Source organism: Tripterygium wilfordii, chromosome 6, assembly GCF_013401445.1.
Source record: "Tripterygium wilfordii isolate XIE 37 chromosome 6, ASM1340144v1, whole genome shotgun sequence".
Lineage (NCBI taxonomy): Eukaryota > Viridiplantae > Streptophyta > Magnoliopsida > Celastrales > Celastraceae > Tripterygium > Tripterygium wilfordii.
The window spans coordinates 9,963,446-9,989,273 of record NC_052237.1 but is presented as its reverse complement, the minus strand read 5'-3'; the positions used below and the strand labels follow the sequence as shown (position 1 = coordinate 9,989,273).

The 25,828-nt window shown below is 37.2% G+C and overlaps 2 protein-coding genes across 11 annotated transcripts; both read left to right on the top strand.

The window, feature by feature from the left end:
* The first annotated feature begins 272 nt into the window (after window positions 1-272).
* LOC120000784 (E2F transcription factor-like E2FF) lies at window positions 273-4,007 on the top strand. Of its 3 annotated transcripts, none has more exons than XM_038848916.1 (12): window positions 273-530; window positions 624-691; window positions 895-947; window positions 1,062-1,139; window positions 1,239-1,292; window positions 1,530-1,611; window positions 1,792-1,859; window positions 1,962-2,034; window positions 2,130-2,191; window positions 2,295-2,703; window positions 3,244-3,364; window positions 3,549-4,007. In XM_038848916.1, exons 1-11 carry the CDS (start codon window positions 442-444, stop codon window positions 3,339-3,341), a joined length of 1,134 nt encoding a protein of 377 aa, XP_038704844.1. In that variant the 5' UTR covers window positions 273-441; the 3' UTR covers window positions 3,342-3,364; window positions 3,549-4,007. The 3 variants fall into 3 exon arrangements, with proteins under 3 accessions (XP_038704844.1, XP_038704842.1, XP_038704843.1); XM_038848914.1 differs by having other exon boundaries at window positions 3,244-3,383; window positions 3,549-4,006; XM_038848915.1 differs by lacking the exon at window positions 3,549-4,007 and having other exon boundaries at window positions 3,244-3,526.
* An 8,694-nt stretch (window positions 4,008-12,701) lies between these two features.
* Window positions 12,702-25,474, top strand: LOC120000099 (paired amphipathic helix protein Sin3-like 2). 8 transcript variants are annotated; one of them, XM_038847979.1, is made up of 24 exons: window positions 12,702-12,834; window positions 13,208-13,283; window positions 13,906-14,082; window positions 14,207-14,387; window positions 14,470-14,568; window positions 14,699-14,869; window positions 14,941-15,226; window positions 16,092-16,228; window positions 17,363-17,438; window positions 17,520-17,549; window positions 17,688-17,881; window positions 17,975-18,129; window positions 18,858-18,985; window positions 19,099-19,353; window positions 20,782-21,462; window positions 21,581-21,669; window positions 21,837-22,460; window positions 22,553-22,653; window positions 22,738-22,876; window positions 22,956-23,108; window positions 23,188-23,351; window positions 23,595-23,706; window positions 24,815-24,993; window positions 25,085-25,474. In XM_038847979.1, exons 2-23 carry the CDS (start codon window positions 13,210-13,212, stop codon window positions 24,953-24,955), a joined length of 4,167 nt encoding a protein of 1,388 aa, XP_038703907.1. In that variant the 5' UTR covers window positions 12,702-12,834; window positions 13,208-13,209; the 3' UTR covers window positions 24,956-24,993; window positions 25,085-25,474. The 8 variants fall into 8 exon arrangements, with proteins under 8 accessions (XP_038703907.1, XP_038703903.1, XP_038703906.1 ...); XM_038847975.1 differs by having other exon boundaries at window positions 13,903-14,082; XM_038847978.1 differs by having other exon boundaries at window positions 12,733-13,005.
* Window positions 25,475-25,828: the final 354 nt, after the last annotated feature.

Sequence of the window (25,828 nt, the reverse complement as noted above, 5' to 3'; positions counted from 1 at the left end):
GGGCTGGGTCTTGCACAACACATTGACCTCGGTCAGGCCACCTTACTCGTTAGAATTCTCGTTAAAAACTTAAGGCCGAGGAGTATGGACTGGACTGGAGATGTGGCACCTCATGATGTAGCCTGTTAAACTTGTTTTTCGGCCCAGAAAATGCATGTTGGGCCAAAGGCCTTGTACTCGTCAAAAGGCCGACAGAGGGTGTTAGTGTTACTGTTACAATAAGCTGACAATAATTTCACAAAACCGCCGAAACCGCGCAGCTAGATCTGAATTTGAATTCCTGCGATCCAAATGCCCTGAAACTCCGACGATGATGATCCGAGCCCACTTTTAAATATCCTGAAGCCGCCAAAGAAAATCACTCTCTCCTTCCGTCAACGGTCCGTCCCTCTCTGAAAAAATCGAAACAGATTTTGATTTTTCTCACTGCTCTTCGAGAAAATGTCCTCGTTTGTTTCTCGAGAATCCGATTCCAGCGAGAAACAATTTTACTCCCGCAAAGAAAAATCGTTGGGACTCTTGTGCTCCAAGTACATCTCTCCTTCTCTTGTGCGATTTTACGAGAAGCTAATTATTATTAATTTAACTTGGATTTGGTTGATTTTTTTCTTCTTGTTTTAAAGTTTCTTGAGGTTATACAATACTGATGGCGTTCAATCGATTGGGCTGGATGATGCTGCTACCCGATTAGGTCTTGATCTGATCCTTGTGTTGTTCATTTATATTTTATTTGGCTTTCGTCTTGAGATAATTGAAGAGAAGAAAAGTACATGTGTTGCTTTCAGTCTGTTGAAAATGGACTAGATGATTGTGTGGTATGCAGTTTCGAGATTGTACTTCTGAGTTCAATCACTTTTTTAAGGTTCTATGTAAGTCACCTGTTTGAATTTGCAGGAGTGGAGCGCCGCCGGATATATGATGTGGTCAATATATTGGAGAGTGTAGGAGTAAGATCTGTAGTTCTATATATGATTTTTGTTTGAAATTTGAGCTATAAGTTTCGTGTTTTATCCATCTATAGGGTTCAATAGCAAGAGCTGATTGGGTGTTGGTTTCTTCAGGTAGTAGCTAGAAAACAAAAGAACCAATACTCGTGGAAGGGATTTGAAGCAATTCCTCTGGCCTTGAAGGAGCTTAAGGTCTATATTATGAATGTTGTCTCCCTTTTCAAGTTAAGTGTGTTAATTGAAATGCCACTCATTTTTTTTCTTATACGCATTTTTTTTTCCGGATTTTAGGAAGAAGGTTTGAGAGAGAACTTTGGAGTTTCAGGTTGCTGTAACTCGTCACAGGTATTTTTACATTCAATGCTCATCTGGCTTAAGAAACATTAAGTTAAACTGTCTATAATATCTTTATGTAAACAACGTGCATTTTAGTTGATTGAACTCAATTTCAAATGCTAGTTTGGTTTCCAATTCTTTTTTGGAGAAAATGAATTTCTGGTGCAAAAAAAAAGAAGAAGGATTTTTTTTCAAGATCTTTCAGCCCTTTCAGTTTCAGCTCTAGTTATTTGAGTTGTTTTATAGGGTTCAAATGACATTGAAAATGAAGGCGCTTCCTTTGCGAAGAATGAAGGGCAGAAGAATTTTTCAGCGTTATTTAAAACTGGTAATAAGCTTATGTTCTTTGCTCTTACATTTTAATTCACAAATAGTTAATCATTCATATACTTCCCTAAATTTTTTAAATGGAATCAACCTCATTCCCAGATTAAATTGACAAGCAGAAACTGGGCTTAATATTTAAAATTTTGGATTTTGATTTACTGAATCGTGTTTGTTTGTATAGACAACAAAAGAGAAAAATCATTGTGGCTTCTCTCTCAAAACTTTGTGAAGCTTTTCCTGTGTTCAGATGTAAGTGTGCATTCTTGTACCAATTCCACAATAGATTAAACAATTATTTTTTTATTTTTTTTATTTTTCCTCGCCTGTTCATACATGTATTCTTTTGATTAGGTGGACATGATAACACTTGACAATGCTGCAAGGGCATTGCTTGGCGATGGCTATGGTTCCACAGCTATGAGAAGTAATGCATAACCCTCATTATCTTTCTGCTGAATTTTCTTTGGAATATATGTTGTTAACCACTGATTGACACTTTTTTATAAAAACAATCTGCAGCAAAAGTTAGGCGACTATATGACATTACTAATGTTTTTTCTTCCATGAATCTAATTGAGAAGGTACTGTATATACATTCACTGAACCATGTTTTATGCAGTAAGAGAGAATATCAAGTTAAATATCTTGTTCTTCTTATTGGAGATAGATTTGATTAATATGCAGACCCATCATCCGGACAGCAGGAAACCAGCAATTAGGTGGTTGGGATGGCGAGGAAAAGCTAGTTGTGGCTCTGGGAGTGCTTTGAATCTGAAGGAGACAAAGAAGAGGGAATTTGGGACAGAGATTACAAACTCCAACTTAAAGAGAAGTAAGGAAGATTCTTTAATGGCTTGGAGATTAAGTTTAGTGGAGAGTTCTCCAAGGCATATTAGAGAATATGATAGTGAGAACAAGCATATCAAAATAAAATCAGAGCCTGAATCAAAACATAGCCCAAAGGATTTTGTGTTTGGCCCTTTTAGTCCAGTCAGTAGACCCGGAGATGGTAAATCTGGAGAAAAATTTGTGAGACAGGTTCAGGACTGGGAGACTTTGGCTTCTACCCACTCTCCTCGGTATTGCAATCAAGGTACCTTTGTACAGAGTTTTCTTTTTGGTCTATGCATGGTTGGTCAATATGGCATTGTTAAACTTAAGCATCAACCTTAGGGTTTGATCAAACACCATACTTTCTTTGTTGAGGTTCCTACCACTATTTTTGTAAATTTCACATTGTATGCTTTTTCTTAAGCAAGGAATGGCTTCCAATATTTACATAATCTTCTAGAACCATTTGCAGACTTCATTCGAAACAAGCCATTCATGTTTTTGCAGTAAAAGTTCTCCAATGGCAATAGTTAGCTTCATGAATAATACATCAGTGCATAAATTAGCAGTCAAACGACTAGCTGCATATTCTTGGATTTGACCAAGCAAGCAGTGCCCCCTTTATGGAGTTTTCCCTTGGCTTTCTCATTGTTAAATTGGGCTATGGAGGTCCATCTTTATGCATGCATTATGCTTTATCAGGTCTATACAGCACTTTCAATTGCATCTCTTCTACATTACATGCTGCACATCCAAATGTTGGAGCAACTAATCTGAAGAAGGTTTCTCAATTGTGTGGCAGCTATGAGTCAACTTTTTGGCCATTATATGGAAGCATGGAAATCATGGCACATTGAAATTGCTGGAAAAGAACAGATAAAGATAAATCCTGATGAATGACCAAGTGATCTTGTTCAACAGATGTAAACATCCTCTTTCCCGGTATCTTTCTGGCTTACATAGATGTGTGTATGGCCTTTTTGTTGGATGCATTTCCTTGATGCTACCACCTGGAGAGCCATTAACCTCCTTGCATTCATAAATTGATACATTATACTAATAATGGATTTTCTCCTTGGTTTAAATCTCCTCTTTTTGATGTATCAGGAACTGCAAAGTTTACGCATCAAAGTTTTGTGCAAGTCCAAGTCATAAAGTCAGTCTTTTTCCCTTAACTTCTAGCACTGTAGGGATAGACGAGTCAAAATTGGCTTATTGCATCTATAGAAGACGGTAGCATACGCTGGTTTGAACTATCTGTCAAAATCACCAAGTTGAATACAAAGAAAGTGAAAAGAGTGAAATGTATGACTTGTTCATTTAAAGAACCGGAGAAGAGGTTGAGGTGTCGTTTGGTTTGCATAATCTAGCTTTTCAAGAATAAGAGTTTTCCTTTTTCTAATATTTTTACGTTTTGTAGAATCCTTGAAATCTAGAGGAAAGTTGGATTCCTTCGAAAGGAGAAATTGTCATTTCCTCAAATGAGAGGAATCCTTGACAATACTCAACAATTATGTATCTTGAATGTAATTTTTTTATATTATTTCATTTCTCATTAATTAAATTTGGATATTCAAATTAAAGCGTTATTTTAAATTTAAATTTATCATACAATATAAGATAATTATAATTTTTTACTTTAACCAAACATGTATGTCAATAAAGTAGTATAACAGTGTGATCTAAAAATTGGCCAGAAACGAGGATGCCAGTAAAATAGCTTTCCTGGCACCCTTTTTCCATTCTCATCTCCAAATATGTGAACCAAATGAGCCATTATATACAAACACCAAATGATAAAGAATGAAAGTGAATTTTGAAGCTAAAGCGCCAATAATTCGGTGTCCATGCTGCTTCTAGTAGAACAACATTATCATCCTTCAACGGCATTGACATCGTTTGGTCTTGTGTAGACAATGATTGGCTTCAAGTTGAACTGGGTAGGAATAACACTTTCAATTTGCCAAGCAAGTGATGGAGCTGATGAACGTTCACTAACAGCCTTGGTCGGGAAGTCACTGGCCTGTTCAGAAGCCAGTTTGAACCTTCTCGCGCACAAAATGGCAGTCAAGTTCAATGTATTAGATGCGTTCGCGAAAAACAGGTTACTGCGAGTATGATTAGCTGCCTTGCTATATCACATAAGAGAAAAATAGGGGGAAGGAACAACAAAATTCAGATCATGAAGATGGTAGAGAGCCAAGGTAATTCACTACTAGTGCTAGCCATTGCACGATAAAGCCGTAGAAGATCTTGATACAGTCGGTTGTTTCTTTGATTTCCAAGAACACAAAACTCCACCGAGTAAGATGCAAAAACCCAAAACAGAGCTGCGTGAATCAAGACATGTCGCCCAATCAGAATCATAATAAGCTTGAAGTTGCAAGAAATAAAGGTGTCTATTCGGTTTTTGGTTCGGTTTTTAACCATAACCGAAATGTCCGAATTGATACGGTTATGATATTTTAGAATCCATAACCAGATCATATATGTTCAGATAACTAAACCGAAATAACCACAATTTTCGGATCGGATTGGTTTTCGGTTTTACCTAAAAATACAATATATATCTATTTCGCATTTGAGGAATAGAACTGTATAAAAGATGTACAAAACCTCTAGTGAAAGCAGATATTATTTGCAAAGCATAAATAGAATAACAACAAAAAAAATAGTGGATCTTCTACTGAAACAAGTAGTGGAGGAATCAATAGTTTTTTTTCAAACTGAAACCAAAAAATGAAGGAAATATTAAGCAAACAAGATCATAAACAGATTGTCATTCATTAATCAACAGTTTTTTTGACTGGTATTAGTCATCAATATACACACGAGGAAACCTGTAAATCTCAGCATCAGAGTACATATGAAGCATAGCATATTTGCAGCTACTTTAACCAGTACTTCATTGATTACTAGAATCTAGAACAATTAAACAAAATTATAATTTCAATTTCTTTCATATCTTTTTGGCATCCAAAAAGAACAAAAACTACCCACCAGACCCAACCAAACAAAGACAACATAACCCAGAAAAGCACAACAAACCCACAGATTCACGCAAGATACCCATACACTTGCAGTCAATTCTTAAACCAAAGAAATTTCAGTTCGAAATTACGATTACCTTAGGGTTCCGAAGATGCGATAGTATGGCACAGCCGCACAGGTATTCTTAGGGTTCTGATAAGAACCAGGTCAGGTGCGCGCTCATACACACACCCAACACAGGTCCATACATTCCTTAACCAACCACACAAGTCCAACCACTACCCACATATGGGTTGGTTGTAACCAACAAGCCCAACAGGCCACCACCTAGAAAACTTGTTGGCTGATTAAAGAAGACATTTGCCCTCCTTATAAATAGATCACAAGTCTCCTATCTAAGCAATGTGGGACATTCGTATCAATACCCCCACTTTACTGAGCCGACGTCCACGTCGGTTGCACTCAGTGGGGGTCTTTCACTGGGTTGGGGTCCTTACCCATACCACCAGATCTACTGGTAGCCCTTTCTGTGGCGGCCCAGTCCAGTCCCATACCTGGACGAAGGGAGATCCGAAGACCCACATATACAGAGACCGAACAGCTCCGATACCATTGATAAGAACCAGGTCAGGTGCGCACCCATACACACACCCATCAGGCTCATACATTCCTTAACCAACCACACAAACCCAACCACTACCCACATATGGGTTGGTTGTAACCAACAAGCCCAATAAGCTACCACCTAGAAAACTTGTTGGCTGATTAAAGAAGACATTTGCCCTCTCGAGGAGGGACACCAGCAGCGAGACAGAGATAGTTTGAGAAGAAGCCATATCGATGTCGACGGAAGGAAGGTTTGTATTCGTATACACGCAGTGTATTTGTGAGGATTGAAGAGAGACGAAGATTATTTGTGTGAATTAGGCGTGGACTAGTTGGGTTGGGTTGGGCCTAACTCTAAGTAATTGGGCTTAACCTTAAGTTTTTGGTTTTTTTTTTTTCCGGTTATATCCGAAATAGTAACCGAAATAACCGTAACCGAAAAAATATCCAAAAATTTACTAAAATCCTAACCGTACCCGAAATCGAAAACCGAAAAACAGAATCCAAAAACTGAATAACCACGGTTACGGATCAGTTTCTCGATTGCGGAATGGTTGTGGCCACCCCTAGCAAGAATTATTTCAAAGGACCAATGTCTTTAATCTTGATGCAAGAGTGAATGTAGTGTTTGTTTTCATATATCAAGTCTTAGTTATTGCCACCATTAACCATGTCATCGACGTATAGAAGAAGAGCAACAAAACTGCCATTTTTCTTGTAAGTGAATTAACTTGGACTAGTGAAGACCCAAATTGAATCAAAGCTGTGGAGAATTTGTGATTCCATTGACGTGAGGCCTATTTCAATCCATAGATTGGTTTCTTGAGGCGACATACCAAGTACTGCCTATGCTGATGCTTGCATAGCCAGATGGCATTCACATGAATACCTCCTCATGTGAATCGCCATTTGAAAAGGCATTATGTACATCTAATTGATGCAAAATTCAGTGATCAATCAGTAGTGAGAGCGACGAAAGTTCGGACAATGATCATCTTCACCATGGGTGAGAAAGTCTCGGCATAGTCAAAACCATATTGTTGGGTAAATCCTTCAGCTACATACAAAGTGTGCCTTGTGCCTCTCCACACTCCCACAGCCTTGCGGCCTTCATGTAAGATTGTTAGTTCCCATGTATTATTTGACTTCAAAGTAGAGATCTCATCGTCCATGTCTTGCTGCCAAGCAGGAGCCTCGAAGAAGGTGGTAGGTTCATGTGTAGCGTAATAACAAATAAAAAATGCTAGTTAGATGAAAAATTGTGTGAGCACTGGGATATGGATTGGAGGAGTTAGCTCTTTGAAGAAAACTATTGGAATACGAAGTTCATGAAAGGTTGTTGCATCGATAATTCATCAAATAAGAAGGTGGTTTCTTCGGCCCAGAGGATTGACGAATTAGCATTGAAGGTTCAACGTGTAGAACAATATCTTTGTTGGAGCGGAGCTAAACTCATGGAGTAAAACAATTTCTTTGTTGGAGCAAGACACATAAAGCATAACAATAACTTTGTAACAATTAGGCCCTATCTGGTATCATTATTGTCTTTTGTTTTGGTTTTAAAAAAAAGGAAATAAAAAAAAATAGTGTTTGTTTGTATTTTTTGTTTTCATTTTTATGAAAACCTATCACACGTTTTAAAATTTTTTAAAAACACAAAAAAAAATAATTTTTCAAAAGTCTTTAAAACACCACACACGCGACGACCTTCTTTATCTCTCACATGACATGCGTATTGACCATTCTCTCATTTTTACATTTTTGAGTTGGGTCTGACCTGAGCTTCATGCATGAGTCTGTTTGAGGCCGAATTTCAAGCCCATATTGGTCTTGAGTCAGGCTTCGGGATTGAGCTGAGCTACGAGCCAAGATCGGGTTTCGGGCTCAAGCCGATCCCAGACTGGGCTACGGGCCTGGCTCGATCTTGGGTCGGGCCAAGTTAGTCTAGGGCTAGGATTCGGGGCCAGGTTTGTCTTGAGCGAGCTCGTTCCTAGGCCAAGCTTCTGGGTCTGGTCTGTCACTGGATGATATTCGGGGTCGGGTTGGGCTACGAGCCTGGAACGATCTTTGGGGCAGGGTCGGGCTACGGGCTTCGATTGTACGTTATGGCCAGGACAATCTCTGATCGGGCTTCAGGGTTGGGTCGGTCATGGGATAGCCATCGGGGTCTGGTCGATCCCGGGATGATCTTCGGGGTCGGGTCTGTCTCGGGATTGTCGTCGGGGTTGAGTAGATCCCAGGACAGTCTTCGAGGCTGAGTCAGTCTTGAGATGATCTTCGGGGTCAGGTTGATTCTAGGACGATCTTCGGGTCTAGGTTAGTCTCGGAACGGTCTTTGGGTTTGGGTCAGTCCCGAGACGTTCGTCAAAGTCGGGTCTATCCCAAGTCAGTCTTCTGGGCTGGGTTGGAGTACTGGCCCGGGACAGTTGCATGGGTCGGGTTGGTCCCGAGGCGGCCTTCAGGATCTATTCGAGCCTAGGCTTAACTTCAGGCATTAACTTTTTCTTTGAATCAAGATCAGAGTTTCACGACATCTCACATGACGATGTCATCTTAAATCATATTTATGTTTTCATTTTTTGTTTTAAATACGCAACCAAATAGGCAGTCAAATCGATGTTTTAATTTTATGTTTTTGTTTTTATAATTTTTGGAAGTGATACCAAACAACACCTTAGTTTATATATTTTTCAAGTGAAATTTCGAAGCAATACATTGATGACTTGTACGCATATAACTTCACCTAAATATGAATTTGAATGAGTTCCTAATTTTTAGGATTCACTTTTAAGGTCTTAAATATTTTTCAAAAATCTGGAAAAAAAAATATATTTATATCCAACAATCTAGGATTATCATACATGTTGAATTTAATTTTTGTTTCAAACAAAAATGTGTCGTTGGGTTCGTAAGACTGATCAAAATACAAATATATTTTTTCAATTGTTTTAAAAAATGTTTTGATCCTTAAAAAGTTAGGACCTCATTTAAGGAACTCACTTTAGGACCTCATGAGAGAATTCCTATATATATATATATATATAGACGGATGGATTTATGGGAGAATTCCTTTGAAGGTATAAAATTCTAGAAGGTGAAATTAATTAAATTTCGATAGGTAATTAGGGATTAAGAGAAATTAATTAATTTCCTTCAAATGATTGATTGAAGAATTTGATATTTTCATTCACTCCATACAAAAATGCAAAGTGTCTAGGGCTTGATACATTATGGTTAGTAGTATGATTGAGAATTTTCTATCAAATGAGTAAGAATAAAAAATTATCAAAATACAATTTGTTTTTGTTTTGGATCCCATAATTGGGGATTTTCTTTCCTCGATGGGTGGATGCATTGTCAATTATGTATATATATATAAAGATAATTCCAAAATAGCCCTTCAAATAAAATGTTGACACGTGACACATAGTATGCCTAGAAGATAATAAACCTCGATGATCGAGGAAGGGCCTCAATCCCAACCCGAGAAAGCTCCTCGGTAAATCTAAATATTTACATATCAAAAGGACAAACTCTAAAAGTATCCAACTCGCATTAGGAAAGGAATTCGGATAGGATTTACTCTCCGAAAAATCTTCCTGAAGATTTGAAGAGAGACATACTCTTATCACATTTAGAACTCTTCAATTTATCTAAAACGGGGACTCAAACGACAAGTAAATTAATTCTAAACCCTGCACTTTTAGTTACTAGTATTGAGAGAAAGGAGCTATGACTACACCACACTTCTCAATTTTGAAGTCTCTTACTGACTTGAACATTAGAGAGTTTCCTCCGAGCACACCCTTGAGACAAATTATGCGAAAAATATTATATACGTCACTGCTAGTAATTCATGAAACGTTGTTGCAAAAAATATTATAATATCTTCGTTGGAGCGGAGCTAAACTCATGGAGCAGAACAATTTCTTTGTTGGAGCTAGACACATGGAGCAGAACAATAACTTTGTAACAATTAGGCCCTATTTGGCATCACTATTTTTTTTTTGTTTTGGTTTTGAAAAAAAGAAAATAAAAAAAATATTGCTGTTTGTATTTTTTGTTTTCACTTTTATGAAAACCTACAATAGGTCTAAAATTTTTTTAAAAACACAAAAAAACACTTTTCAAAAGATTTAAAACACTACACACAAGACGACCTCCTTTGTCTCTCACACAACATGCGTAATGACCCTTCTCTCATTTTTGCATTTTCGAGTTGGGTTTGACCTGAGCTTCATGCGCGAGTCTGTTTTGGGCCGAATTTCGGACCCATGTTGGTCTTGAGTAAGGCTTCGGGATCGAGCTGAGCTACAGGCCCAGATCGGGTTTCGGGTTCAAACCGATCCCAGACTGGGCTACAGGCCTGGGTCGATCTTGGGTCAGGCCAGGTTGGTCCCGGGCTGGGATTCGGGGCTATGTCTGTCTTGGGCGGGGTCGTTCCTAGGCCAGGCTTTCGGGTCTAGTCTGTCACTGGATGATCTTTAGGGTTGGGTTGGACTACTGGCTCGAAACTATCTTTGGTGCAGGGTTGGGCTATGGGCTCCAATTACGTCATGGCCAGGATGGTCCCGGGTCGGGCTTCAAGATTGGGTCGGTCCTAAGATAGTTGTCAGGGTCTGGTCAATCCCCAAACGGTTGTAGGGGTTGGGTTGGTCTCGAGACGAGCTTCAGGGTTGGGTCGGTCCTGGGACAACCGTCGAGGTCTGGTAGATCCTGGGATGGTCTTCGGGTCCGGGTCTGTCCCGAGACGGTCGTCGGGGTCGGGTCTATCCCGAGATGGTCTTCTGGGCTGGGTTGGAGTACGGGCCTGGGATAGTCATAGGGGTCAGGTATGTCCCGAGGCAGGCTTCGAGATCTATTTGAGCCTGGGCTGAACTTTGGGCATTAACTTTTTCTTTGAATCAGATTAGAGTTTTACGACATCTCGCATGACGATGTCATCTTGAATCATATTTATATTTTCTTTTTCTGTTTTAAATACGCAACCAAATAGGTAGTCAAATTGATGTTTTAATTTTCAGTTTTTTATTTTATGTTTATGTTTTTTATTTTTGTTTTCATAATTTTTGGAAGTGATACCAAACAACACCTTAGTTTATATATTTTTCATGTGAAATTTCGAAGCAATACATTGATGATGTGTACACATGTAACTTCACCTAAATATGAATTTCCATATATATATATATATATATATATATAAATTCTCCTATGAAATCCTAAAATGAATTTCTAAAATGAGGTCCTAACTACATTGATGACGTGTACGCATGTAACTTCACCTAAATATGAATTTCCATATATATATATATAAATTCTCCTATGAAATCCTAAAATGAATTTTTAAAATGAGGTCCTAACTTTTATAATTCACTTTTAGGGTTCAAAATATTTTTTAAAAATTTAGCAAAAATATATTTGTATTTTGATCGGTCTTACAAACCCAGCGATATATTTTTTGTTCGAAACAAAAAGTCAAATGCAACCTAAAGAGTGTATGAAATATTTTTTATTTTATATCCAACGATTCAGAATTATTATGCACTTTTTATGTTGAATTTGATTTTTGTTTCGAACAAAAAATATATCGTTGGATTTGTAAGACTAATCAAAATACAAATATATAAAATTTTAAAAAAAATATTTTAAACCATAAAAGTTAAGACCTCATTTTAGGAACTCACTTTAGGACCTCATAAGAGAATTACTCTCTCTCTATGATATATATGGATGGATTTACGGGAGAATTCCTTTGAAGGTATAAAATTCTAGTAGGTGCAATTAATTAAATTTGGACAGGTAATTAGGGATTAAGAGAAATTAATTAATTTCCTTCAAATGATTGATTCAAAGAATTTGATATTTTCATTTACTCCATACAAAATGCAAAGTATCTGGGGCTTGATACATTAGGGTTAGTAGTCTAATTGGGAATTTTCTATCAAATGAGTAAGAATAAAAAATTATCAAAATACAATTTTTTTTGTTTTGGATTCCATAATTGGGGATTTTCTATCCTCGATAGGTGGATGCATTGTCAATTATGTATATATATACAGATAATACCAAAATAACCCTTCGAATAAAATGCTAACACGAAGAGAATAAACCTTGATGATCGAGGAAGGTCCTCAATACCAACCCGAGGAAGCTTCTCCACAAATCTAAATATTTACATATCAAAAGGACAAACTCTAAAAGAATCCAACTCGCATTAGGAAAGGAATTCGGATAGGATTTACTCTCCGAAATCTTTCGAAAGATTCGAAAAGAGACTTACTCTTACCACATTTAGAACTCTTCAATTTATATAAAACGGGGACTGAAACGACAAGTAAATTAATTCTAAACCCTACACTTTCAATTACTAGTATTGAGACTGACTACACAACACTTCTCAATTTTGAAATCTCGTACCGACTTAAGTGTCAGAGAGTTTCCTCCGATCACACCCCTCAAAGCAAATTATGCAAAAAATACTATATGCGCCACTATTAGTAATGCAAATTATGTTCATGGTTTATTTTCATAAACTTGTGTAAGCGATCGTAAACTTTTGAGGTAAAGGCTGTAACGATGACCACGACTAATAGCCCGTTATATCAATAAATAGTAATAAGAAAACCATATTATTTACGTGATTAATTTTTTTCGAAATGTTTGTAAGAAAAAGAAAAAGAAACAAAATGTGATCAAGGGTGCGAGAGTTGTCACCGACCGAAGCGAAGAAATTACAAACGGCAAAACACCCAAAGACTCACCACCCTCACCACCTCGAACACCAGTGAACCCGGTAATTCGAATTTTCCATCTTGGCTCGACGATCTAGTTTCCACGTACCTAGTACTATATAATTCCTCTCCTCTCTCCAAAATTCCCCATTCTGAACGTGAAACTAGAGAGAACAAAGCAACGTTGAAGAAGCAATCTAATTCCTTCTCTGCAGGAGGCGATCAAAAGCGTTGTAATATTCTCTGCTTTTCCTTCTCTCCTCAAGGAGAGATCTGTTCACTCTATTTCCGCTCGAATTTTCTCGAGGTAGTTGGATGAGAAGAAAGTGAGTTTCGGTTCACTTTTGGGAGACGGATTTGTGTTGTCATTTCTTAAACGTCTTAGTCATTTTCTTCGAATTTTTTGTTGTTGTTTATCGCTTTTGTTTTGGGCAGAGATGAAGAGAATGAGAGATGATGTTCACGCCGGGTCTCAATTTAAGCGGCCGTTTGGCTCTTCTCTAGGAGAATCGTGAGTTCCTGCCTCTCTCTCTAGAGTTGCTTGATTTCTTTCGATTTTGTTTTGCTCTTGTCGGTAAGTGTGTTTTTATGAGAATGTTATATTCTGGTTCAGCATGTGCTTAGTTTTTCTTATGTGTGTCTGAGTTTCTGGTATTCAATACGTGTTTGATCGTGAGAATTCCTTTAATTTACGTTCCTCTTTGTGATTTAATTACCCGATTGATTAATCATATTTGTTGGAGACGATCAATAAAAAACTTTCAGATGATATTTTTCTAATTTATCAGAATTTATATTTTAATTACCTTTTTTTTTTATTGTTTCAATAGAGCTTAACTTTCATGGAATTTAATCCTGGGGGAAACTTTTAGATATATCTGTTAATAGGAATACTTAATTCTTTGTTATTCTTGATTACGTGGAGATTTCTGTTAGGGGTAGGTTGGGAGAGGAGGGGAGAGATTGAAAAACTTTTAGGGAACTTATTTCACATTCTGCCAATATTTTGTTGTTATTTGAAGAAATCTATGACTAGGGGAGAAACTGTACTGAAGTGTTGGTTTGCATCGGGAATTTAATTATTAGGCAGTTTAATATGAATTGACTCCTTGATTTTTTTTTTCTACAAGAAGCTATGGCCAACCTCAAATTCCAGGGGGAGGAGGAGGAATAGGTGGAGGTGACCCTTCTCAGAAACTCACTACTAATGATGCTCTAACATATCTAAAGGAAGTAAAGGACATGTTTCAAGACCAGAGGGAAAAGTATGACATGTTTTTGGAGGTGATGAAAGATTTCAAGGCTCAAAGGTATAATTCGTGCACCTACTGAGTGTTTTTTTTCCCTTCTAATTGCTGAAAAATTAGCTGTTTCTTATAACACTAACCATTGATGACATTGTGTGTTTTTTTTTTTTTTTTTTCCCTATTGCAGAACCGATACTACTGGTGTGATTGCTAGAGTGAAGGAATTATTCAAGGGTCATAACAACCTAATTTTTGGGTTTAACACTTTCTTGCCAAGGGGGTATGAAATAACCCTTGATGAAGATGGGGCTCCACCAAAGAAAACTGTTGAGTTTGAGGAAGCCATCAGCTTTGTTAATAAGATAAAGGTAATGACTTTGACGAACTTTTATATGCCCATTGATACCAGTTTTGTGTTGTGTGGTTTAATTGGTTGATTTTCTCTTACAGAAACATTTCCAAAGTGACGACCATGTTTACAAATCATTCCTAGACATTTTAAATATGTATCGGAAGGAGCACAAGGACATAGGTGATGTCTACAATGAGGTATGTATATGTTTTATCTCATCTGCTTTTGTTATTTCCTTTAAAAATTGTGCTTTTTTCCAATTTTTGTGGAAACTTTAATTTTCCATCTTTATAAAGATTTTAGTTGTTCTCATCCATTCACCTGTAGGTTGCTGCTCTGTTTGAGGACCATCCAGATTTCCTTGAAGAGTTTAGGAGATTCTTACCTGATTCTTCTGCGACACATATGAGTCATATTCCATATGGTCGAAGTTCTATCCAGTTCTACAATGACCGGAGCTTTGCTACACCCTCATTGCGCCACGCGCATATGGACAAGGTAATTGCATTTGTTTTAATTATTTTCAGATGACATCCAAGAAAAATGGTGATTGAATTTCTTTCCTTCAGCATCGTCGGCGGGACAGGATTATTACTTCCCATGCTGACCGTGATCTTAGTGTTGATCACCCTGAGCTGGACGAGGACAAAGCAATGTTGAAAGTGCACAAAGAGCAGAATAAGCGTGCTGAAAGAGAGAGTAGGGACTGGAGAAATTATGATCAGGATGATAGAGAAGCCGAGACCAATAGGGACTTGGAACACATTGCTGACAGAAAGAAATCTGCCCGGAAGGTTGACAGTTATGGAGCAAATTCAAACTTGCCTTCTTTTGATGAAAGAGATACTTCAAAGAGTGAGTCGTTTGTGCTTATTATTAGACTTATATGCATAAGGATGTGTCATGTGTATATTTGTTAATTTTACCAGTCATGTATCGAGATTCCTTTTTTCTCTAAAAGCCACTGCATTACGTCCCAAGGCACCCTATCAAATGCCTTCTATATGCTAATAATACCTTTGCATATTTTTATATTTTTATTTATTTATGAAATTGTTAATTACCTTCGCATAATTTGATCTTTGTATTTGTTTTATTTAAATGTACCATTCTATCTGGTATGTTGGTTCTTAAAAGCAATGAGAGTATCTCCAACATTCTTGTTCACCAACATCTTTGTCATCACATCTTTAAATTATCTGTTGAACAATTGTTTTGATGTGCATGACTCCGAGATTTACATGCATTCTTGTTCAAATATATGCTGGTAGATGGTTATGACTGAGCTGCAATTTATCTGTCACGGGTAACAGACCCAAGTCACCCAACTAGACGTATGTTCTATGTAATGTTTAATCTATGTTTTAGTCTGGTGAAATTGATACTTAGTCAGATGGTCAAGTGGCACTCATGTTTTGGGAGTTCCTTTCTCCTTGATAAAGTTGATTGTTATTAGTCTTATGTGATTAACATGAGCACTCTTTAATGTTGGGGAAGGCTTGATGTCGTTCCATTTGGAGCCTCCATTATTAGCCCCCTAAAAAAGAAAGGAAGTTACAATTTGTATTTCATTACTCTGTTCACAGTATTCCTTTATGCCCGGTCCTCTGAACTTTTAAAAAAAAGGGAACATTATTTGGCTGTTTAGTGCCATCATCACTGTGTGCTGTTTTTCTAACCTGCCAAATTTTTATCATTTCTGAATGTTCATCACTTCCAGATATGTACAGCCAGGCATTCATATTCTGTGAGAAAGTTAAGGAGAGGTTACACAGTTTAGATGACTACCAAGCATTCCTGAGATGCCTCAGTATTTATAGCAAAGGAATTATTAAAAGGAATGATCTGCTAAATTTGGTATGTATTATTCTACCTCTTGAAGTTGTCAGAGTCTTTTGAATACGGAAGAAGGATCTATTCATACTAATAGGAGTGGTTTTTTTTTATTAACTCAAGTGGTTTATTTGATGATAATATATGCGAGTGACAATGATGATATTAATTTTCCACTTAGATTGGCATGCTAATAGGACTAGCTATGTCTGTTAGCTTTGTTTAATGTGGTGAAAATTAAATAAATTTCAGTTGGGGTTATTCCTGGATGGTCTATATTAGATACTGGCTGGCTGAGTTAAAATATGCAGAAAGAAAAACACGCGTTACTAGTTTTTATATGGTTATTTGATGAAAATTCAGTTTCTGGCTCATCAGTTTGTCGTTTTGAGTTGTATTAAGTAGTTTAAGAGGTTAGGAATTCTCTTTAAGTTTTGAGATGTTTATGGTAAATGCTACAGTTTTACGATGTTGTTTGTGGAGTTTTCTTTATAACCTAGCTTCAGAAAGCTTTGTATAAGATATGCTTACTCAACGGCTGGTTTACTTATGTGATTATGTCTCTGTAACTAATGATGAATATTAAGGCCACAAGGTTTGTTGATGTTTGTGCAATTTATTAGGTTAACTTTAAACCCTTTCTATGCAATTGTGTTACCATTTATAGATTATGCAGAGGTTTGTAATTTTGATACCCTGTCCTATATAGTAAGATTAGCTCATCTTTTCAAAGATCACCTGTTCAAGCATTCAATTGCCAAGTAAATTAAAAGTCATAAAGGAGCTGTCTGAGACACGTGTGAATTGGAGATCATATATGTAATTATTTTGGCTGTTCATCAAAGAAACTGAAGCATGGTTTAGTGTACTCTAGATTGTTTAAAGCTTTTTGTTGGTCCTGCTCTCCTTGCACTTGACAAGCATGAGAACGAAATGACAAGCATGAGAACGAAATGCCTATTGGATCACTAATCTTTTTATTTCAGAAGTGTAGAAATGGATAATTACTTGTTTATTTCGGAAGCGTTAAGGGTTGAGCTAGAAAGAAATCAAACTAATATTAGATGCCTAGTCTTTCCCTGGGATTTGGAATGGAGGTTCTTTAAATATAAGAGTGGTTGCGTACCTATGCATTTCTAATAGTTCTGTTTATTTCAGGTGACTGATTTACTTGGAAAATATCCTGATCTCATGGAGGAGTTCAATGACTTCCTGGAGCATTGTGAGAATCTAGGTAATCTTGTAAATCCTTTGTTTCTTAAAGTATTGGCTACCATTTCCTCACTTTATTTTATTTAATATTTGTTTCTTGCAGATGGTTTCCTTGCTGGCGTTATGAGTAAAAGTACGTAAAATGATATTCCCCATTTTTATACCTTTTCCTTTTTTGGAAATTTCCATTTCCAGGAACTTTGCAAAAGCTGTTACCATTTTATTGCTAAACCTATGACAAAATCTGTATTTGCAAACCTGCTGATTGTAGAATCACTCTGTACTGATGGACATGTTTCGAGATCATTGAAAGCTGATGAAAAAGACAAAGAGCACAAGCGTGAACTGGAAAGTGCTAAAGAAAAGGATAGAGGAAGAGAGAAATATTTGGCAAAATCAATTCAAGAGCTTGACCTTTCTAATTGTGAACGCTGTACTCCAAGTTACCGGCTTCTTCCAGTGGATGTAAGGAAATTTACTTGTGTTTGAAATTTCATATGAACGTTTCTATTAAGTACTGTACTGGTGTGTAACCCTATGGTACTGGTCTCTGTTCAGTATCCAATAGCCATGGCTAGCCAGAGATCTGGGCTTGGTGCTCAAGTGTTGAACGATCACTGGGTTTCCGTGACTTCTGGAAGTGAGGATTACTCTTTTAAACACATGCGCAGAAATCAGTATGAGGAAAGCTTATTTAGATGTGAAGATGATAGGTATGTGGATTGCTAGTGTTTTTGGGAGCATGCATGGTATTTCAATGATATATGGTATCATGGTTGCCTCATTCTTTCTCTTTCCTTTTTTTAATGTAAAGTGTTGGCATTTGCTTATTGATGCAAAAATAAAATTTGGTAAACTACATCGAGGATCTTAGGAGCAGCCTACAGGCGAACATGTGGCCTAGTGTAGAGTTGCAATGGTGCAACCTAGAGGTCATAGGTTCAATTTCTGAAAACAATTTCTCCACATATTGTGTGAGGGTAAGGTTTGTGTACATCCTACTTGCCCACGACCCCCATTCACTGCCGGAGCCTTGTACACGAGAGTTGTTTACTTTCTTTTTTTTTTTTTAAACATCGAGGATCTGATGTTGAGTTTATGATTTGGATATTTATTTCCATTTACATTGTATTGTAGTAGCGGGGGTAGAACTACATGCAACTACCTTTCCCAGTTCCCACTGCAAAAACAAGTCTCGCTGTTGCTCTTATGAGAGCTAATTTATCTTGGCCTATATCTTAATGTTCCTCTTTTCTTTTTAGAATTGATGCCACTCCTAGTGGAATGGGATTAGAGGTTGGAGTTTGCAGATGGCTATCTTAGGGTGTAAAAAACATCTAGCCCCTAAAAGAAAATGAAAACTCTATTTTGCTTTCAGATTTTATGGTTCTTCTGGACCTCTGGACCATTGAGTTATGGAAAATTAATTTCATGATTTTAGGTTTGAGCTGGACATGCTGTTAGAGTCTGTGAGCTCTACTGCCAAGCGTGCCGAGGAATTGTTGAACAAGATGAATGAAAATTACCCTAATCTGGATTCCCCAATCCGGATGGAGGACTACTTTACTGGTTTGTATTTAGTAGCCGATTATAGCGATGTTTCTATTGTAATTGTCTATTTCGTCCTTATTTTTGTTACTTTCTGACTATATTGTTTTATCTTTATGTTCGTGTTATTGCAGCTTTAAATCTTAGGTGCATCGAACGTTTATATGGTGACCATGGTCTTGATGCAATGGACATATTGCGGAAGAACCCGACTCTTGCACTGCCTGTTATTTTAACTCGTCTGAAGCAAAAGCAAGAGGAGTGGGCAAGGTGTCGCTCAGATTTTAATAAGGTCTGGGCTGACATATATGCTAAGAATCATTACAAATCACTTGATCATCGCAGCTTTTATTTCAAGCAACAGGATTCAAAGAACTTGAATGGGAAATGTAAGTTCACCTTGTATATTGAATTATAAGTGATGGTTGACTTTTCTGGTACCTTAATCATTATATTGCGTTAAATGTTTATTTTTCGAGGAGAGTAGTAAATATGTGCTTTTATCGTTGATGCTAAGTAAATTTGGCTTTGCCACTCAGCTCTATCTAAGGTCTTTTTTCTCCTTGTTTGGCAATGGATCCAACAACTGATTGTAAAAGGATGACTTGGGTATATTGTTCACTTTTGGTATAGGGATGGATTGGCTAATATATCATGGATCTATTGCCCCATTCACATCTCTAACAGCCGATGCAGTCATCTGGTTGTGGAGCATAAGTAATTTTTTTATAGTTCTTTCTGTCAGAGAAACTCAAGCAAGTTCTTGGCCCACTAATTCCCAGGGCTAAGAGCTCTTTGCACTATAAAAGGATGACCATACTATTATCACCTTTTTTTTGTATTATTATTTGCACCTGTGGCCCCAGAATATTTTTAGAAGCTTTTAATGCCTTTTTATTGCTACGCATCTATGATATTCTAAATGTTTGCTCTTATTGAGAGATATATTTTATCTATTGAGAGGAGTGAAACAGGTTATTTACTTGATGTTGGGTTTTCTAAACTTGGCATAAATAGTCTGTTTTGGATGCAGAATCAGTTGAGAAAATCCGGTAATTTAAAGTATTACATAAGATATACGTTTCTATCCTGGAGTCTCTCTTTGCATTAGTAGAATGAAAGGTTACAGAACAATTAAGTTGTTTAGTAACCTTTCATTCTACTCATTGTGTGTTTCAGGACAATCTCACGAATAGTCAAGTATATGGGCATGCATCCTATTAATAAGAAAGACGGCATCAACCCAAAAATGTTTTTGGGTTGATGCTGTCAGCATTAAGTTTGGAAGGATATGTTTTGTATTCTCGAATACTTCAGTGATTTTTTTTTTCGTTTTCAATTCTTGGGTTAAGTAAACTTTCCCCGCTGTATAGGGGTGGCTGATAAGCCTTTCAGTCAGTCAAAGAATGATCTGAATTGTGTTGTCTCAGTCTCTAGTCCTTTTTCTGTCTTCCATGATGTTTTGCACAAATTAACTCTTAACACTTGTGTGATAGCATGCGATTCATGGATGGAAGAAACTCCACTGATAGCAGGGATTTGGGGTAGCTTCCCCTGTCCATGAAGGAAAGTGGGTCAGTTTAGTTGACGAACTGACTGATAGGGTCCCGGGGTGTCTACAAATTGTGAAGCGCTAAATGCTTAAACATGCATTGCTTTTAATCCATACATATGATATTCCTCTTTCACTAATCTCTCTATTTCTAATGTGTTTGTATGCTTCTGTATGTATGTATGTATGTGTGAGATGCTTCCACTTTTAATTCTGTGGATTTGACCTGTACGTTCTCATGGGCCTTTCTTACTTGAAAAAACAGCTCTGGTGACTGAGATCAAGGAGTTGAAAGAGAAGCTGCAGAAAGAGGATGATGTTATTCTTGCTTTTGCTGCTGGAAACAAACAACATTTGGTTCCTCATTTTGAATATGAATACTCTGATGTCAGCATTCATGAAGAGTTGTATAAACTTGTTCAATATTCATGTAAAGAGGTTTGCTCAACTAAAGAACAGTTGAACAAAGTTATGAGGTTTTGGACTACCTTCTTGTTGCCCATGTTGGGTGTTCCTTCATGGCCTTATGTGTCAGCAAGTTCTGCCGATGTTGGAAAAGCTAACGATACTGCTACAAATGTTACCGCATCTAGCATAGAAGAAGGTGATGGTAGTCCTGCTCTAGATGCTATGACAAATAGTTCCATAAAACCAGCTACTCATGTGGATGGATGCTCTTTATTAGGACTAGCAAAATGTTCCAGCATGAGGTTGGCAAATGGAGATACTATGGCTAAAGAAGAGAGTATGATTTGTGTAAATCGTGTATGGAAAAGTGATGTGACAAGTGATAATCAACAGCTAGGAAGACAGGAAAAAAATACAGATATGACTGACAGAATTTCTGGATATAGCATACAAATCGCCTCTGTTCAAGTGGCTGGAGATTCCAGTGCGCCACTTACAGAAAACAGTCATCGAAGAACCAGTGCCGAAGTGACAGCAGGTCTGTGGTTTGGAAAGATGGAAATTCTTTCTCTTGTTCTTATTATATTCTTGATCCTGACCTAATCCTCTGAATGATTTCTGATTAAATTGCAATGCCAATTTATATGAATTCCTAGGGCGTGTTGTGATCCCATCTCCACATAGTGATGATGACATTGAGGACCACAAGCTAAAAGCTAGAACTGATATTGCATCTTCATCAAAGGTAGGAGTTTGCAGTTTTGGAAAATTGGACGCATTCATACTTTTACTTGTCTAATAGAGTTTATTATTTTGTTCTGTGAAATATGAATTGTATTTCAGATATTCTTGTGATAGCAGTTAGGGTGTATATTATGCATTTATTTATATCTATCCCTTGGGCTTCTTCAGGGTGAAGATGCTGCAAAACCAATTTTACCTCCAAATGGAGTGCCTACAAACAGCACTAAAGTTAACAGATACCATGAAGATGCTGCTGGGCCCGCCAAAATTGAAAAGGAAGAGGGTGAGTTATCGCCTATTGGAGATTTTGAGGAGGATAATTTCGCTGTCTATGAAAATACTGATGTGCAAGTAATGCCCAAGGGAAAAGACCTTAATGGAAGTAGGCAACAAAAATCAGGAAAGGAGGAGGGATTATGTTGTCAGGATACTGGAGGAAACGATGCAGATGCTGATGATGAGGACAGTGAAAATGCATCCGAGGCTGGTGATGATGTTTCAAGCAGTGAATCTGCTGATGATGAGTGCTCTCGCGAAGAGATTGGAGAGGAGGAAGATGTTGAACATGATGAAATCGATGGTAAGGGTGAGAGTGAAGGTGAAGCTGAGGGCATGGCTGATACACAGTTCCTTGGAGGAGGAGATAGTTCATCATTGCCATCAGAACGTTTTCTTTTGTCGGTGAAGCCTGTTGCAAAGCATATACCATCAGGTTTAGTTAATGAAGAAAGGAAGGATTCTCGGGTTCTTTATGGAAATGATGATTTCTACATCCTGTTTAGGCTTCACCAAGTAAGAAAGAGACAGGACCTATACAAGAATTATCTGCTTTGTTTCAAATTTTATTTATATACTGTGCTCAATTCGTTGCTCTTGCTTGCCAGACTTTATATGAAAGAATTTTGTCAGCAAAAAAAAATTCAACCGGTGTCGAAATGAAATGGAGAAACTCAAAAGATGCTGATTCTCCTGATCCGTATGCAAGGTGATGTTTTCATCACATTCCCTCTTGAGTTATATAACAATGGCCAATGCGTATTAATTTTGGATGCTGCTTTTTCCTTGACAGATTTATGAGCGTGCTATACAATTTGCTTGATGGCTCTGCTGACAATGCAAAGTTCGAGGATGAATGCCGAGCTATTATAGGAAACCAGTCTTATGTGTTATTCACACTGGACAAGTTAATATATAAATTGGTCAAGCAGGTTTCCTTGCTATGCTCATCTTTCATTTATTCATTCTCCTTTTTTTGCTGCAATGTTCTGAATTATGTTCTTGGCGCAGCTTCAGACTGTTGCAACCGATGAGATGGGCTATAAGCTTCTTCAGCTGTGCGAGTATGAGAAATCCCGGCAACCCGGGAAGATGATTGATTCGGTGTATTATGAGAATGCACGTTCCCTCCTTCAAGAGGAGAATATATTTCGATTTGAATGTGTAAGTTCTTTGTTCTCCTCGCTTTGTGTTTTTTCAACCTGCATTTTAAATTTAATCATGTTTTGCTCCCCGTCCACAGTCATCTGCCCCATCCCGTTTATCAATCCAATTGATGGACAATGCAACTGAGAAGCCTGAGGCGTTGGCTGTTTCCATGGATCCTGATTTTGGGGCTTATCTTTACAACGATTTTCTGCCTGTATTTCCTGGCAAAAAGGAGCCACACGGCATTATAATGCGAAGGTAATGCTTCAGTGCTTGGACGTTGCAGTGTTTTCCCACCACTCCCTCCCTCCTTTTCTCTTCTGATATGCAAAAGTACAATTGTAGAACAGGTAACAAAATTTCATGATGGGCTTCTGCCTCTAATCATTGAAATTTCATAAGAATGGTATGATTTCTATGTGTGAAGAGACTATGGGGAGGTATTGCTGATATTTTGTAACTGAGATAGAATAGCCCACTCCTCTCTATTTATACTTGCAGAAACATGCGTAAATATGTTGGCCTTGATGAATATTCTGCTATATGCATGGCAACGGAAGGTGCTACAATTTTCAATGGCCTTGAGTGTAAGATAGCTTGCAGCTCATACAAGGTATATTGCTTTTGCTATAAATTCCTTCTTGTTTAAAATTTTTCATTTGTTTTATTCGAAGTTTCCTCTGGCTTCAGTGATGCATGGTAGGACCTATAATCAATCTCCTATCTAATTCTGTTTGGAATAACAACGTTCAAGAACGGCTTTCCCTGCTTTTCCAATTTCCATACATTTAATTGTTCAATCTATTGTAGAATTCTTGTTTTTAATTCTACACTCATTTTTTATTTATCATTAAAAATAAATAAATAATCTAACTCATTCCCTTATAGTATAGTTTGCTCCCCACAATTTAAGGGTCACATGTTGAAATTCTTGAAACCACCTTTCCACAGTATAGGGCAAGGCTGCCTCCACCTTGAGGCCTTGTGGACTGAAGTTGTTTAGCCTTTTTTGCTAAATAGTCTTTAGAATGAATTCAAGTGTACTATTAATGTCTTCTTTTTTTGGTAAGTACCATTAATATGTCATTTATATACGTATATGTCGTAAGTGTTTCTAGTTGATCTGATTAACTTTTAGATCCCTGTATGAGTGCATTGTGGTTTGACAATATCCCTATGCATCAACAGAGCTCACACGCTCTGTATTTGAGAAAATAAATTTATTAACTCATAGGTCTATCAGAGTTAATTCGTCGGATAGTTGTTTTTTTATTGTTTTGTTGTAATCAAAGGAAATTTAGCAAAAGACATTCTTTGGCAGTTACTGTTCAGAAAGAGTTTGCAATGAATGTGGTGCAGCTTCGCCTTTGTTATTGCCACTTTTGATCTTCTAGTTTGTGTTCATGTTTTATGTGTGTGTGTGTGTGTTTTTTTTTTGTTTCCTTGTTTTTGTTTTGGCTTTTTGTGGAAGATTAGTTTAGTTGGTTTTTGCTTTTAAAACTTCACATTTTATTTTACTTCTTGGAACTTTACATTCTATTTTAACTTTTAAAAAACAATCTTTTTGGATGTGTCCGTATGCATCATTTTGTAAAGTACCGTCTTTCTTGCCTTCTTATAGAAAAAGGCATTTTTTGGTAAGTAGCCATAAACTATTGCATCCAATGTGATTTTATTTGTATTGCTTTGCTAATTGCGTTTCTCAACCTATTATGTGGTAGATCTCCTATGTTTTGGACACAGAAGATTTTTTCTTTCGTTTGAAAAGGAAAAGAAGAAATGTGTCAAGGGATGGATCTTTCTATCATGATCAAAGTCAGTCAAGAGTACAGCGTTTCGTCAAATTCTTATCGGCCTCGTGAGTCGTGATCATTTATCAAAGCCTATCACCGGGACGCAGGTAAATTTTTCGTAGCACTTTTGAAATCTAGCAATGCTATGTGATTTCTGCTTATCTCGGTTTTATATTCTGTTCATGATTTTGCCTGTAGGGTCCTTGGAACAATGCAAGGCAGGAAGAATTCAACGAGGCAGCAACTTCCATATATTTTTATATAATCACGATTGGCTGAATGAAACTGGATCAGGAATGTAGTATATCTTGTTAGGTCTTGAATGGCATCTGAGCCATTGTTTTGTAAATATGATTTGATGTTGATGTATGATGTTCTTGTTTTGTAGCAATGTGTCTGCTGTTGTTCTATTTTAAGTGGTAGCTCATCACCTCTCCTTCTGCTCTCCATCCAAAAAATTGGGCTGCGGGTTATTTTTTTATCATGCCAGGTTATGGATTCAAGTGTCTCAATTCAAAACTTGGCAAGAACTTGATAATTTGCTGGGGAAGTAAGATGATTTACAGGGAATTTCCAGCGTTCTTTCTTTGTCTCTTGCCTACAGCTCAATGCTGATAGACTGATAGTGTATATGTTGCCCTTTTTTATGTTTTGGATACTCTGATGTACAGTTATGGCAAAATTTAACAGTTTGGTAATGTTACTTACCTTTTTTTAGAGCAATCTCTTTTATCGAGAATGTCTTAATTTTCGGATTGTCTTACATTCTCTCTGTTTAGATCGTCTGAGACTTCGAATGCACATGATAAAATTCATCTGAGAAAGAAATGAGCAACAAACAGGTATTTTTTGCCAGTTTATCTCGGACCTTGCTTATTCCTGAACCCAGAAAGGAATGAATGGCAAAAACAGTGTCATTTATCGAGCAATTTTCTGTCGTTT

Bases quoted from the DNA above. Each gene is read 5' to 3' on its own strand.
- LOC120000784 (XM_038848916.1), top strand. From the start codon at position 442: ATGTCCTCGTTTGTTTCTCGAGAATCCGATTCCAGCGAGAAACAATTT. The intron at 531-623 runs GTACATCTCTCC...CTTGTTTTAAAG, and splicing joins TTGGGACTCTTGTGCTCCAA to TTTCTTGAGGTTATACAATA. The intron at 2,192-2,294 runs GTACTGTATATA...ATTAATATGCAG, and splicing joins CCATGAATCTAATTGAGAAG to ACCCATCATCCGGACAGCAG.
- LOC120000099 (XM_038847975.1), top strand. From the start codon at position 13,210: ATGAAGAGAATGAGAGATGATGTTCACGCCGGGTCTCAATTTAAGCGG. The intron at 16,229-17,362 runs GTATGTATTATT...TGTTTATTTCAG, and splicing joins GGAATGATCTGCTAAATTTG to GTGACTGATTTACTTGGAAA. The intron at 22,877-22,955 runs GTTTCCTTGCTA...TTCTTGGCGCAG, and splicing joins TATATAAATTGGTCAAGCAG to CTTCAGACTGTTGCAACCGA.